Source organism: Natator depressus, chromosome 3, assembly GCF_965152275.1.
Source record: "Natator depressus isolate rNatDep1 chromosome 3, rNatDep2.hap1, whole genome shotgun sequence".
In the NCBI taxonomy this organism is placed as follows: Eukaryota; Metazoa; Chordata; order Testudines; family Cheloniidae; genus Natator; species Natator depressus.
The window spans coordinates 76,434,405-76,446,611 of NC_134236.1; the positions used below are offsets into that span (position 1 = coordinate 76,434,405).

The window sequence follows — 12,207 nt, forward strand, 5'->3', positions numbered from 1 at the left end:
GGAAGAGTTGTGGGGAAAAGATTTGATTTCCAAAGCATGCTGGAGCCATCGCCCTATTGAGCTGTTCCTGCACTCAACTGCAGGGGTAGAGTGAAGAGGTTGCTAGAGATCAATTGAAGGTGCCTTCTCCCCAAGGGGAAGTATACACTGCCTCCTCAGTGCCTCTAGCCACTGCGCAAGGTGCAAAGGACCAAACTGTCTCAATTAACTAGCAGGTCTTCCTTTTTGTTAGTTTCCTTTTATGCATCTCCTATTTTTTCCACTCAACTCTTTTTTCCCCTCCTCTCCAAAGTCCTATACCAATCCACTGAACCTGTGCTGCTGAAGAAGCTCTGCTTACAGAGGCACAGGCAGAAGACAGACATACAAAAGTGAGGTTGAAGAAAAAGCCACCTGTGCATTGTCCTCCCGCTCAATGTGTGCTCCCAAGTACAGTGGAGTCTTTTGTTTTTAAAGCATTGCAAGATCCCTGAAAACTAACATTAAATTTAGACTCTTGTATCTTTATCAAATACATATCTGCTGTCCTCATTGATGCACAAAGTTATCACACAAATCTGCACTCTTGCTAAGGTTTTAATGTAAAATGGCAAACCTACTACTAACTGCAGTACGGACGTATTTTTAGTCACAGAATTCTACATAAATATTTTTTCAGTAACTTAAGTCAGTCCTTAGAAGATCATATCATATACAATCTTAGTCTTTTTCCAAATGTCAAAATACAGGATTCTACAAACTTTAAGATTCTAATCTGAAGATCTTTTATTTTTAAAATGAAAACAACATTATGGATGTCACTTTGGTTCAGCAATAACTCCTCCTCTCCCAACCATTAGGGTTGCTTGGGGTGGGATCTTTGGTCTTCCAGCTGGCACTGATGAAGTGTTTCATCTTCTGGTGGTGGAACTGTCACAGGGCTAACCTCATGGAGTGATATACTGCATACACAAGCTACAAATGCAGCCAGTCACCTGTCCTCTCAAGTTCTAGGTGGGGTTTTGAATGCATTGACCTACATTTTGAAGAGCAGAGTAGTGAAAAATTATCAGCTGAGAGCAGCTGGGCCTTCTAGTTTGGATCATAGAATTCATCTGCATAAGTCATTAGTTTAAGGACCTCAGGGAATGAGAGGAAGTTATAGGAAAGAACGGAAAATGAGAATGAGGGGAAATAATTTTAAGTGTTTTCTCTAATTAGATTTTAACTTTATAAAAACTTAGAAATAGTATCTTTTGCTTGACCTATGAAAATGAATTGAATCTATAACAATGTGTTTGCAATTAGTAATTTTCCAACAAACAAAAAGTATTTTAAGAAATAAACTAAAAAGTATTGAGGTCTATCAAAAATCTCAAACAGAATAGTAGTTCTACGAAAGCTAATCATGATAAAAAGGACAAATAAAGCCCAACACTTCTGATTTACACTGTTGCTTGAATTGAAATCTAGAGCTGATTTTCAGGGTTTCTTTATTTAGGATAATCATCATAGTTCCTTATTTTTAGTTGTGATTTGACTGATATGTTCCCACCAGAATTGATACCAGTGTAGAATGGTACACAGAAAGGACATTTTCTTCCACATACATACTTCAAACAGGTGTCTTTTCCCCTAAAAGCACAGACGATGTAAATGAGTTGCCCTTATGGAGCAAGGTTAAAAATCCCTCATGATTTGATAAGAAACTATTTCTTAACAAAGTGAACATCTCCTCTCCCCTGAAAATAGCTTCCTTAATATAGTATAACAAACACATCATTTACACTTACATACAGAAGTAGCAGCAGAAATCAACCTTGTGTTTGAGACCACACCAAATTCCTGAGCAAAGAAGAGCGGTAAATGAGGTGACCCAGTTAGTATTGAACTCGCTGAAATATCATTTGATCACACTTTTATCAGTTTAAAAGCACTAGGTTTTCTTGCTAGACTTTTTTTTTTACATTACATTTTAACTAAATATTTTCTTCCCTATTAAATTTCTGTTTAGGTGATCAGAATGAGTTAATTATTTAAGTAAACCTACACCAACACAGAGGTTACTTTTCATATAATAATTACTCCACTGTTCTCATTAAAATGAATAGTAACAAACATTTAATACTCAGAAATGTCACATTCACAATACTGAATTTATGTATAGTACCCATACAGAATAGGCAGTCATACTGCAAGCTCCAACATCCCACTACCAATACATCTCAATCTTGTTTGAGAGAAAACCCTGTTCTAGAAAGCCACTGGTAATGTTTCAAGGCTAGCTCAGTCTTCATGCATTATTGTTGGCAGTATTAGCAGAGAAGACAAGGCCTTATTTACATTGAATAATTTTACAGAAACATTCCCAACAGTGCTAACACCAGTTCAGCTGTCCTCTTAACACCAGTGGGAGCCCAAGTATAGACAAGGCTTTGGCGGCACCCAGTGTTTCCAATACTGGGTAAATTAAAACTGTGTATCTATTATTTCTGTCTGCCATTATCAGAAGATTAAATTAACACAGTGATAAAAAGAAACTGCACACACAGGATGCTGCCAAAGCTTCATCTACACCAAGACTTTCACTAGTGCTAACAAGGGTTCAGCTGAACCAGTTGTAACATCAGCAGATTGTGTGTGTGTGTGTGTGTGTGTGTGGTTCCTTCTTACCAATATCCTTTGCCATCCAACTACGCATACTTTTCTCAAAATAAACATCTGAGCTACAGCATTTGCTATTGAAATTAAAAAAAAGTGTGGTAAATTCTGGAGATCCCTTCCCAGATACAGTGAAAAACACAGTAGAATTTCAATTATATTTGAAAATTGGAGTAAACATTTAACCAGTTTCTATACATAACAGACAAAACTGAACCACATAAAAATGGAGATTTTATGGAACAGCAGCACAATTTAAGATATATAAATAACTACATTAAAATATCATCTAAACACTCTGTCAAAATCTCCAAGATCCTTTAGGGTTGAGAAAACAGGCCAGTAACTCAGGCAACACTGTGAAAAATTAAGTACTACTTAATAGCAGCTATCATTGGGCATTTTCTCTCTGACGCTAAAGCGATACAGAAATCCATAGAAAAAAAGAGGTCTGAACCCCCAAATCATGGAAACAAAAAATACCTTAAGAACCTTAAATATTTCATCTCCCTTATATATCATATACTTTTACATTAGAAAATTATTATACATCATACCTCTACTTTGGATGCCAAAAACACACACGTAGGAGCCATTAATACTGGATCTATACTTTTTAGGGAATATCTGAAATGTCATAACAAAATTATATGTTGTTTTACACACGTAGAAAGATTAATATATTAAGAGCACCACACTTGCTTTGGAAAAGTAAAAACTGTTTAACATCATCAACATAAAAGCTTTACACCATTCACAAACAAAAATGGTATTTTTATTTTATTATTGCACTTTTAAAGGGCTATCAAAATCTGCCTAACAAACGCGTTATTCTTGTACCATTATAGTAAACAGTCCTACCTGGCATAGAATCTCTTGAAGTAGACTGTAGCAGTGGCAATAACTTGTTGTCTTAATTTAAGATGTTCACCTAAAGCCTGGATGACTTAAAAAAAAAAATGAACAATATATTTAAGTTGTGTTTTAATATGATTTGGTACCATTTATTGGGCACTCTACGTGGGGCCCATGGGAGAAACTGGATTGAAAGGGTTCTAAAGTGTGGTCAGACAGCCCTCATTTTCAATTCAGAGGTTTGACTCCACAGAGACCATGTTTCAGCAGGCCATTTTGATAACAGTGGATGCATGCTGCAGCCTGTGGTGTATGTGGACTGGACATTTTATTAAAGATGAGGATGACAATTTGCTCCATTACGCACAAATTATGCATGTCCCTTGGGAAGGTGACCACATACTACACAGCCTCCACTGGGTAAAATGTGGGTGTCCATTTTACAGTCTAAAATTCAAATGTTTTAAATTAAACTTGACTTTTACATGCATTGTAAATTGAATAAAGCTGCCAACAAACATGGTCACTGGATTTGGCAGAGGCAGCAGGTGTTGGAGAAGTGACATGTTTAGTCTAGGGAAAGGGGATGGAAGACCAGAGGAAGTAGTCAGCTGCTCCATCACAAGTGTTCTCTGCCAGCTGGCCAAGAAGCAGCCCTGGTGTCAGCTGTGCAGGTAGCTCATTTGGCCTCCCAGGCAAAGGAAAGGTGCCAAGCACATTAGATGCATCAGTCTGGGATACAGAGCAGAGGTGGGATTAGAGAACGATGGAATGAAACATTACATGCTACTTTTCCTGTATTTCTCTCTCTGCTGTTAGTTCGAGCAAGCAATGCCATATCAGTATCGTGCCTTTTATACAGAGGTCTCAAGTTATGTCATTTAGTTTACACGCAATATATTTGAAGTATGTACAGCAAAAACCAAACAGTGGTATCAGATGGGAAAAGCAAGCAGTTTAAATTATTAAACATTGTTAGAATCTTACACTGTATCAGAAGCATATAAGCACTTGTAATTGTCTAGTTTGCTCATGCGCCATTGTCCACTGTCTCCCACAGACAACAGAAGCTCTCTCCCCATATGCAAGGACCTAAACGGCTCTTAGCCAGTTGAGAATGTGAAGGAACTGGGGGCATGGCTGGCTGGAGGTGGGATGAACCTGAGGGAAAGTCACTCTTAATAGCCTTATTCTTTGGCTACCCAGCAGATTTTCCAGAGGAAAAAATTATGTCATGTGTTAACATTACTCAAAGTAAAACTAAGTCCTTATCTCTGACTTGTGACCTCCTCACCCCCCCAGGGAGAGAACACGCTTATTGCACAGTTAAGGCCAGGCTGCCAATGGCATCAAGGCTCATAAATAAGCAATGCTGCCAAGGAAGGAGCCAAGCTGCAATATGAAATGTCTCTGCACAAATGCCTCAATATCCACAAGCTTCCCAATGAATCTTGAACATTTGCACAATTACAGTATTGTGTCCCCTGATCTGACTACATGCTGGTGTCCTCACACTGGGGATGATGCATCAGAAAAATCCATGCAGTAAGCCACACAGAATTTTATAAGTTCATTTTCCCTTCCCCTGAGGTTTTTCAGTAGGAGGGAATGGTTGGGCCATGTGTGACCAGAGAGAGAAACCAAGTGAGATTTAGAAAAGAAAAAAAAAAGTTAACTGATAAGTGCCTAAAGAAACCTTATAAATGGAAGCTTTCAAATGAAGTATTTTAAAGAATGTTATTAGGTTGTTTAGCTCCAATGTTTCACAAAAATCTAATACTAAAAAGTGTTTTCACAACCATTTCAAAAACTTGATTTAAAAATGAAAACATTTCTGTGTAAAGTTGAAATACTTTTCTTAACAGCTTGTAACCGAAACATGTGCTAATGCATGAAAACCAGAAAAGGAAACTAGTCTACTCCAATGGAACATAAATTCTAGTAAATGTCCACACTCCTACAGATGAAAGTGGTCACAAACGTCCTTCTTTGGACAATGGTAAGAGCTGATTAAAAACACCTAACTTAAAAAGTATGTAACAAAACAAGTGACTGACATTCATTTAATCAGCTGGTAATCTTCACCAGAAAATGGAAGTAACTAGTCTGTTTTCTTTGTCCGAGAGGAATGAAGCATTAAAAGCAACATCAACGGAAAAAGTAAGATTTTTAAAATATTTTAGTTTTCATAAATCTATCAATGTCCTTTTAAATCTTGTTACATTACAAAATCAGAATACTGTTTTACTTTGTCCTCAAGGAACTTTAGGATAGTTAATTCATTAAACATGAGTGCTCACTCAGTTATTTTGTACTATATAAGTGTTAATACAGGCAAATTATTTGTGATCAGATTTTGCAGAGTACTTTAATCTTGGTAATTGTAAATAAGAATAGCTATGCCAAAGAGAAATGCATCTGAGCATAGAAGTGGGGGATGGAAAACTAGAGTTATAGAGTTCATGTTAGGTGCTGGGACTATAAGTGCCCTCAAGAAAGTCACTAACCTTTCTGTCTCAAGAAAAGGAGTACTTGTGGCACCTTAGAGACTAACCAATTTATTTGAGCTCACGAAAGCTTATGCTCAAATAAATTGGCTAGTCTCTAAGGTGCCACAAGTACTCCTTTTCTTTTTGCAAATACAGACTAACATGGCTGTTACTCTGAAACCTTTCTGTCTCAGTTTCTCCTCCCAGACAACTGAGAAAATACTGTTACCTACCTTACAAGATGGTTCAGAGAGAGTATTTAAATAGCACTTTACACAAAGTGCTAGTTTAAGAGTCTTTTCTCCCTTAGGGCTTGGTCCTGCAAGATACTTAAACGTTCTGGTCTTTATGACACAAAGCACTTAAGCCCAGATTTTTAAAACTATTTAGGTGTTCCTGTGCTCAGCATTGCAATGCCTAACTAATTTATGAGCCTAATTTCATTTTCAAAAGTGACTTAGGGTTCATTAATGCTGGGGTGGGGGGGAATCCTGCAGCGGCGAGTCTCAGAGCCTGAGTCAACTGACTCAGTGACTGGGGTGGATCTCAGAGCCCGGGCTCCAACACTGTTATTTTCAGCCCCATAGCATAAGCCCAAAATCAGTTGACTCAGGTCTGAGACTCACTGCTACATTTTTTGTTTGTTTTTTTTCTGCAGTGTGGATGTGCCCTAAATCACTTCTAAAAATTAGACGTAGGCATTGCAATGCTGAGTACAGCAACACCTACATTACTCAGATTTTTAAAGGTATCTCATTGCTCCAACAGGACTATTCCAGTGCTTAAATGTCAGGGCCAGAGTGTTCAGCACCTTGCAGGATCCAGCCCTAAATAACTCCACATTCTAACCTTTAAGCCTCTACATATAAATTTGCTTCTTTTTTTGCCCTCCCTCTTTTTGTCTTTACAGAAACTTCCTGAAAATAAGAAGGAAGACTTTTGAAATTTCATAACATAACTGAGAAATACATATGCAGCTAGTTAATCTATAAAACTCCTCATACAACTAAGAATACAGCTAATCTGAATAATTTATAAAAGATTGTAACTTAAAGTTATGTGTTAAATAGGTTGAGAGAATGTACATAAGATGTTAATGAGAAACTGATATTCTAAGCAACTGAAACCTGAATTCAGACATGGTAAATACAATATGGGCTAAACAGCTGAGCTAAAAATAAAACCATTTTACCATTAGTAAAGAATATCTGCAGTTTCCAATATTCTTCTTCTGTCAGAAATTTCAAATCCTTTTGGCGTTCCTTCAACAAATCTTGTTTATCCAAAATCCATTGTAAACTGGTGGGGGGGGAAAGCAATTTTTTAAAAACTATGCACAAACATTATGTAGTGTCTCCAGCACAACTAGATTGCACATTACATTTGGGGACCAAACAGGCTGACAGTGTCTCTTTAATCAAGTCTTACAATACTAGAGGCACACTTGTGAAATGAATACTCATTAGGGTCATTAAAGTAAGGCTTTTGGAAAAATACTCACAAAAAGTAAGAGGATCTCTTTTAATTTTGTTGCTGAAAATGTTTATAAAACTGATAAATTGTCAGTTAAAAATATAGAATAAAATATATGAATATCAAATATGCCTTTTTAAAATTCTGTATACTCAAATCTGGACTGATCTGCATTCTTCATTCTTGTATAATAATAATGAGATACTCTATCAGTTCATTCTTGGCTACCTTGCATATTTAGTTCAAGGGCCTTTCCTTCAAGGAAAGGCTTTTCAATTCCTCTCTCTCTCCTTGGTGCAGATTATTATTAGACGGGAAGGGAGTATTTACACAGCCATTCCTGGAGCATTTGTGACTTTTCTTCTGCAACCCCAATATACAAACGCTTTAAAAAAAACCTTTAAAATGCTAGCCTTCCACAGATGCTACAATTACCTTTTTTAATTAGTTGCCAACATTTTTAATCTGACTACTTCAATTGGGATTACTCACATGCTTCATACAAATATTTACACATATGCTTAACCTGTGTGAGTCTAACTGAACCACTTCCACTTCCTACATATAATCATACTTCTTGAGCTTGTCCAGTCATGAGTTTTGCATGCTTATCCTATGTATAAATATGGAAAGGTCACCTATGTATACATACGCTAGAGTGGGATGGAAAGTTGTGGATTTACTGGTAAATCGTTTGTGTGTACATGAACATTCCCAATTATTACAATCAGGGTAGCCAAGTGAGTAAGGCACAAAATAGAAGAGAAAGGAAATGACTAAACTGCAGGTGTTATGAAAATTGCTACTAAGCCAGAGAAACTGATCAGCTGGTTTAACTATATAGATACCAATATACTCTAGCTACTAAAACAGATAAGTGCTTATTTTTGTTTATAAATATTTCTATTTGAGTCATTTTAATTAGCAATGAATCATCATAAGTCCCTTATGAACCCTATTTTATATGGTCATGTGCCTGATTTTGCTAAAAGACATTTTCCTCCCATCACACTATTCTTCCTTCTGTCACAAGTTTTAATTTCATGCTCTAGATCTCCTTCTCAACTGTTTAGAAAATGTTCTTATTTTTTAATTTTGTTTTGTCTGTTAAAAAAAAATTCAAATCTTCCAAAACACATTCTCTGGCCCACAATTTGGATGTGTCAGAACCCGGGTCTGGGGGTGGGAACAACACACAGGTATTTTAATTATTATTCATAAATTATTGGCATTGCCCAAATCGAGTACAGAACTCCCCCACCCCCACCTTACAGCTTTCCACACAAGTTTAATAAGCTTTCTATGGCCTTCACTTTAAAAAAAAAAACCCGCGGTGGAAACAAGGGGGGGGGAGGGGAAGGGAGTCAGGAGCAAACTGAAGTGACTGGGCAAAGGACCGGTCCGGGTGGATTTAAAAGCCCCCGGCCACACCGTTGTGGTCTCCACAACCCCGAGCCCAACCCTCCCAGATGCACCGGGGCCACAGGGACAGCTGCGCCCAGCCTACCCCAAGTCCCTGCACACAACCCCACACTCCCCCCGCAGCCAGCCAGGAGCCCCTTCCTGCCGGACCAGGCGCCCCACGGCCACCCGCCCCCCTCCAGGCGGCCCCGGGCCGGGCGGGGGCCACTCACTAGTGCGAGCTCTGCCAGAAGTTCCCTGCCATGAAGAGGAGTCCGGAGGCGGCTGCTTCGTGTCACGCTGCCGACGACCCCGCCGCTCAGCCCGGCAGCAGCAGGAGGAGGAAGGAGGCGGCGGCGGCTGGAGCCCGGTGGTGTCCTGGCTCCGCCGACCGGCGGCGCCCGCTGCCGAGCGCGCCAGTTCCCGCGCAGGCGGGTTCCGCCTCGAAACCGCCCCGCCGCCGGGCGGGGGAAGCGAGAGCGGGGCTGGCCGGGGGCGCGTGTCCGGGTCAGGCGGCGGCGGGCGGGGGCCAGGCAGGGTCGGCAGCAGGGCGGCTGCGCTGGGGAGGCGGGAGCGGCTGAGTAGAGAGGAGGGTGGGGCAGACAGGGAACACCGGACCCCCTTGTGCACGCCGCTGGCCGGACTCGGGCTGCCTGGGGGGCGCTGCGTGCTGGGGCAGTGCCTGGCCCCGGGGACAGCGGCTGTTCCCTGCTCTCTGCTGCACTTTGTGTCCCCCTGATTTCTGAGGGCAGACGTAGATGGGCTAAGGAAAATATTCCCTGTAGCCACCCGAATGGAATCGTAGGACTGGAAGGGACCTCGAGAGGTCAGCTAGTCCAGACCCCTGCACTCAGGCCAGGACTAAGGATTATCTAGGCCATCCCTGACAGGTGTTTGTCCAACCTGCTCTTAAAAATCCCCAATGATGGAGATTCCGCAGCCTCCCTAAGCAACTTATTCCGGTGCTTAACCACCCTGACAGTTAGGAAGTATTTCCTAATGTCCAACCTAAACCTCCCTTGCTGCAATTTATGCCCATTGCTTCTTGTCCTATCCCCAGAGGCTGAAGAGAATTTTTTTTCTCCTTCCGTGTTATAATAACCTTTTATGTACTTGAATGCAGACATTCGCTTTCTTGTTGCAATTGGTTATTATCTATCTACCACAAATGGCAAGCAAGGACTTGTATTTGTCTGCCAAGTTCTGTTTATTTTCTTACCTCATCATCTCTTCCTGCCTCCTCCCACCCTAGCTGTCTCTTTAGCCCACCTGTTGCAACCATTTGACACCTAGTGTCTGACAAGACGTGAATTATGTGATGTTATTGTAGCTCTGTGGGGACCCAGTATATTAGAGAGACAAGGTGGATGAGCTAATGTCTTTAATAGATCAAGTTCTGTTGGTAAGAGATACCAGCTGTTGAGCTACATAGAGCTCTGCTTCAGGACGGGAATTGCCTTTTTTATTTGCCTGCATAGTGCCTTGCTCAATGGGACCCTGTTCCCTAACTGGGGTTCGTAGGAGTGACAACAATAATAATAGTTAACAATTTCTATTATATAAAGTATTCAGAATAGACATCATGTTTACTTCTGAGATTGTGATGCACATCGCCCATTGTGGGTGCTATTAAAAACAAATAATAATAATTAGCTTTCTAGCTAGCATCCAATATCAAGATATCTGGACAGTGATCTATAGATATCAGAAGTGGCTTTCTTCTTTCAGATTCACTGACTGGCACAACTCACAGACCATGCAAAATACTGACTGAAGGAATAGTTTGTTTTCTTCACAAGCAATTCACATGAGCTTAATTTTCCTTAGCAGTGCCCCAGATATCGTGAAAGTGCTCTATAGCATGCCCCTTATGCCCTTCAATTTTCTTCTTTTGCAGGCAAAGAATTTGATTTTATCACAGTTACTGTGAACTAAGAACAATAAGTCTTAAATCAGCACTAAGGAGGTGTAAAAGGGCAACAAGAAAAACATATGGACGCTAACAGACACTAAACTGCAGAAACATAGCAACATGCAGAATAACCACAGCAAGCACATGGAGCTTACTGATTACACTATGTGTTATGCTTGCCTTCAGGCAGTGTAAAATATCTAATTTGTGTTTCCTGTAGCTATAACAGTAACTTACTTTTCTCAGACTGATCAGAGAAACAATTAACTAATCCTGACACCGGCCAAGATCCTGCAATCTGGTTTTACCTGGGTGGGAGTGTCCAGCCACATGGGTCCAATTTCAGGGTCAGGGCCATAAAATTTCCAGATTACATCAAAAGATCTGTGTTGATTCATTCTGGTGTAAGTAAATTTGAGCTAAGTAAATTGTGGGGGGTTGGGAGGTTTTGTCTGTTTTTTGTTTGTTTGTTTGTTTTGGGGGTGATCAAAGTGTTGTAGATTTTGGACCTAAGAGAACACTGTACTAGTTATTTCAAGTAGTTTCATAATATACTGTTTGAAATTTGGGTTATATGAGAAAAGTATTCATTTGCCTACAAAGTGACTGACTGCTATTTTTGTAGTGTTTGTTAACACCAAAAAACCAATGATGTTAAAATATACCTAAAACAATAATATTAACATTAAAGTTTATGGTGCATCACCTACATATATAATAAAACCAATTCATTGCACCATGTAATTTTCTGGAAGTTGATTTTCACTTTATTATTATTTTTCACTTATTTTTTGTATTATCATAACATCTAGCAGCTCTGTTGGGGGATCAGGACACCATTGTGCTGTACAAACACAGAACAGAAAGACACTCCCTACCCCAAAGAGCTTACAATCTAACTATAAGACAAAAGACAATATGCGAGGACATGCTATGGTACTTCATCTAGTTAAAAACATAGAATACTATGTGGTAGACATGTTCAGAAGAAAAATGAAGTAAATAAAATAAAAAAATCCAACCAGGAACTATATAGAGAGGGTTTTTTTTAATATATGAAATCAAATGTGTTCTATGCAGATAATAAGCAGGAAAACTTTTGCAAGGTACTAACAAAATTAAGGGGCTGGATTTTGACCCAGGCTATGGCTCTTTATATCAATTGAGAGGCAGAAAGTGGCCATAAAGCTGCCCTTAGCAGGCATCTGAGGATTCCCCAAGCATAGCTGGCTATACCCCATGCCCTCTTGTCCTGCTGACAATAGTGGGTGTGGACATGCTGGATCCTTTCTAGAGAGTGCTGCTCTCCAGAAATCTGAGACCTGCGAAACCAGGGGAGCCATTAAAAGCCAGTGGCAATTACAACAATCTTGGCAGCCCTGGAGATTAAGGGAGAGCAAAAGTAAACTTTTGTGCTCCCTTTCTCAGCTGCTTTGA

At 39.8% G+C, this 12,207-nt stretch overlaps 1 protein-coding gene and 1 pseudogene across 1 annotated transcript in view; one reads left to right on the plus strand and one right to left on the minus strand.

Annotated features, from left to right (window-relative positions):
- Window positions 1-9,280, minus strand: part of CCNC (cyclin C) — a 23,380-nt gene extending 14,100 nt beyond the window's left edge. The window contains exons 1-5 of the mRNA XM_074948151.1: window positions 9,092-9,280; window positions 7,177-7,283; window positions 3,502-3,586; window positions 3,198-3,267; window positions 1,773-1,824 (exon numbers count right to left, since the gene is read on the minus strand). Of these exons, the coding sequence (XP_074804252.1) occupies window positions 1,773-1,824; window positions 3,198-3,267; window positions 3,502-3,586; window positions 7,177-7,283; window positions 9,092-9,123 (346 nt within the window). The 5' untranslated portion in view covers window positions 9,124-9,280. The remainder of the gene's footprint in view (window positions 1-1,772; window positions 1,825-3,197; window positions 3,268-3,501; window positions 3,587-7,176; window positions 7,284-9,091) is intronic.
- The window catches only part of LOC141984499 (vimentin-like), a 21,308-nt pseudogene continuing 18,222 nt past the window's right edge, over window positions 9,122-12,207 (plus strand).